General features: G+C 44.8%; 1 protein-coding gene across 1 annotated transcript; it reads right to left on the bottom strand.

The window, feature by feature from the left end:
* Positions 1-1,569: 1,569 nt before the first annotated feature.
* LOC126586978 (uncharacterized) lies at positions 1,570-2,880 on the bottom strand. The gene is made up of 2 exons (XM_050251942.1): positions 1,774-2,880; positions 1,570-1,635 (listed from the first exon to the last, which is right to left on the bottom strand). The coding sequence occupies exons 1-2, from the start codon at positions 2,878-2,880 to the stop codon at positions 1,570-1,572; spliced, it is 1,173 nt and encodes a 390-aa protein (XP_050107899.1).
* Positions 2,881-3,278: the final 398 nt, after the last annotated feature.

The following is a 3,278-nucleotide window of genomic DNA, read 5'->3' as shown; positions in this document are numbered from 1 at the left end:
TACCGCTCAATTGTACCATCCGAATTGTATTTGATTTTGAAAACCCATTTGCATCTAATGGCACGATGACCAGCAGGCAAAGAAACCATGCTCTATGTCTGATTGTCTTCGAGAGCTCGGAGTTCAGTGTTCATGGCAGCGACCCAGTTAGGGTCATGGCGGGCTTGGTCATAGGATGTGAGGTTCCATATGAGAAGAAACATTATGGATGAAAGTCTGATGAGTAGGAGATAAAGAGGCATAAGAGATATACTGGTGGAGTGGATGACGGGTGCTGGACACGGAGGAAGAGGCGACGCCAGGCGCAAGCAAAGCAGTATGATGGGCCACATAATCTTGGAGATAGGCAGGGGTCGGGTCAGGCAAGAAGAATGTCGAATGGGAGGTTGTGGAGATGGTGCAGGTGGGGGGGTTAGGTAAGGCGAGAGAATGCGTGGCAGTAATGGGTGAGATCGGAGTGGTCTCTGGTGGAGAGGGGGAAGGGGTTGGGGATTGGGGAGTGTTGTCGGGAATTGGGGGTGGGAAAGTTGGAGGTTGGGTAGTGTTGTGGTTCAAGGCATTTGGGTTTGGGCTAGGATGGTGTGGGTTGGGAGATGGTGTACTGGGCAGAGTGGGTAATGAGTCTGGAGAAATAAATGGAAGAACGAAGGAGTCATCCTCATGTTCAGGTGGTGAGTGGGCAAAAGGAAAAATTGTTTCATGGAAGTGGACATCACGGGAAGTGGAGATGGTATGTGTGTCGAGGTCATAAACACGATAACCTTTCTGACCAAAAGGATATCCAAGGAAAAGACAACGGCGAGCATGAGTGTCAAACTTGTGTTTTGGGTGAAGGTTGGTGGCATAACAAAGACATCCGAACACGCGAATGTGAGAGTAATTGGGCAAGTGACCATGTAAAAATTCGTAGGGAGATTTATGGGATAATAAGGGTGTGGGAATGCGGTTGATGAGATAGCATGCGGTTTGAACACTATCTCCCCAAAATTTTAATGGTAAATTGGCTTGGAAACGAAGTGCACACCCAATATTCAAAAGATGTCGATGTTTACATTCAACAACCCCGTTTTGTTGAGGGGTGTGAACGCATGAATGCTGAAAAATGGTGCCATGGGTGTCTAAAAAAGTGCGCATGGAGAGGAACTCTCCACCATTGTCAGCGCGTAGAATTTTGATGTTTTTGTGAAATTGAGTTTTGACCCAAGAGAAGAATGATGTCAATAGTGTTTGTGTATCGGATTTAAAACGCATAAGATGCACCCATGTAAAACGAGTAAAATCATCCACGATGGTGAGAAAATAACGTGTCCTGGAATGTGTGGGAACTTTGTGAGGCCCCCAAATGTCACAATGAATTAAGTCGAAAGGTGCAGTGGATTGAATTGAACTAGAAGTAAAAGACAATCGAGTTTGTTTTGCCAAAGGGCAAACTTCACAAACATGTTTGGAATCGAGCATTATTTCTGGAATTGTTTTTGACAAAAAATGTAAATGGTGTGTAGAGGGGTGGCCCAAGCGTTGATGCCAGAGACTGGTGGTGCGGCTAACATGGTTGGTAAGATGGGGATTTTAACTTGGCATAAGGTAATAGAGCCCATTAAATTGCTTGCCCAGGCCAATTGTCCTCTTCATGTCCTGTATAACACAAAAATTCGGAAAGAATATTACGATACATTGTAGAGCCCGTGTGAGTTTACTCACAGACAATAAATTGACACGGAATTTTGGAACATGTAGAACTCCATCAAGTAATAACTCATGTGATAGTTTTACAGATCCAATGCTCTTAATATCTGTTGTTGCCCCATTTGGTAATCCCACAAAATCATTTTCAACATCAATCTGATTATGTGTTAATGGTGAATGTGATATGTGATCAGATGCCCCGCTGTCTATAATCCAGTAAAGGGTTAAATGCAAGTCATGTTCCGTCATATTACATGTGGGTGTGACAATACCTGTTGCATTCGCAAGTGGTGTAATTTTACCGTTTCCAAAGCGAAGCAAGGCAAGAAGTTGATGGTACTCTTCGGTTGTGAACGTTGGGCCGTTGGAAGATGTGGCCTTGGTTGCGTCTGTATGGGTGGCTTGTGATTGAGGTGCTTCGACATTGTGGGCTGTCGGATTTAGGCGTTTGTTTCTGGGCAACACATGTTTCCCATGCCACTTATGTCCTTCGGGGAACCCAATAAGAAAGTAGCAGCGCTCCACGGAATGTGAGCCATCACAGTAGCTGCATTTGGATGCTTTGCGTGAACTGGAACTACCAGGTGCAGATCCTCTCTTTGGAGTGGTGGACCGATGTGTATGCATCACGTGGGCAGTAGGTTCACGATGATTTGCCACATCCATTTGGCGCTCGTGTTGCAGAACCAACCCGTGGACATGTCTCGTATCAGGGAGCGGATTCATCATTAAGATGGAGCCTCGTATGGTCGAGTAAGTCTCGTTCAAGCCCATTAAAAATTGCATGACTTTCTCTGTTTCCTCCCTTGCTACACGAGTCTTGGATCCCTCACAATTGCAAGCAATTGGTTCATAATACAAAGCCAATTCATCCCAAAGAGCCCTTAACTGGGTGTAATAGTCTGAAACAAATAGTTGTCCTTGTCGGTGTTCGACGATTTCTTGTCGAATTTGGTAGATCCTGGAATCGTTTCCTTGCGAGAATCGATCCTCAAGATCCTTCCACATTGCAGATGCAGATTTGCAGTAGAGTATGCTGCGTGCAATGTTGCCTTGCACAGACTGCCAAATCCATGACAAGACCATGTCGTTGCATCTCTGCCAAATTGAAAATTTGGTGTCGGTAATTGCAAGGCACTTGATTGATCCATCAATGAACCCAAGTTTGTTCTTAGCACTGAGAGCGATGCGCATAGAGCGGCTCCACTGTCAGTAGTTGTGTCCATCGAGGAGTTGTGAAACCAAGACGAGACTTGGTGAATCTGAGTGGTGTAGGATGAGAGGGTTGGATGCATGTGGCACTATCTCTGCTGGTTTTTCATCACCCATGTTGGTTGTGTGTGTTGGGAAAAATTTGGGCTGTGTTTGTAGCGGAAGTGGAATGGACGCCTAGAGTTACCAGGATCGGTGCTCTGATGCCATGTGAAAATTGAAGTGTTCGCTGAATGGTTAGTAGTATGAAAATTTTCAAATTCTTTCTTCATTAGTTTATGACTCTTATTAGGTTTATGCTTTATGCATTCAGTTTTGTTATGCCAAGACTTTCTACTACTTCGACTTCTTTAAATTGTGGCAGATCATGATGTGAGGAG

The sequence above is a fragment of the Malus sylvestris genome, chromosome 10, assembly GCF_916048215.2.
Source record: "Malus sylvestris chromosome 10, drMalSylv7.2, whole genome shotgun sequence".
In the NCBI taxonomy this organism is placed as follows: Eukaryota; Viridiplantae; Streptophyta; class Magnoliopsida; order Rosales; family Rosaceae; genus Malus; species Malus sylvestris.
Note: the sequence above shows the minus strand (reverse complement) of the source record. Positions and strands in the feature narration are given on the sequence as shown.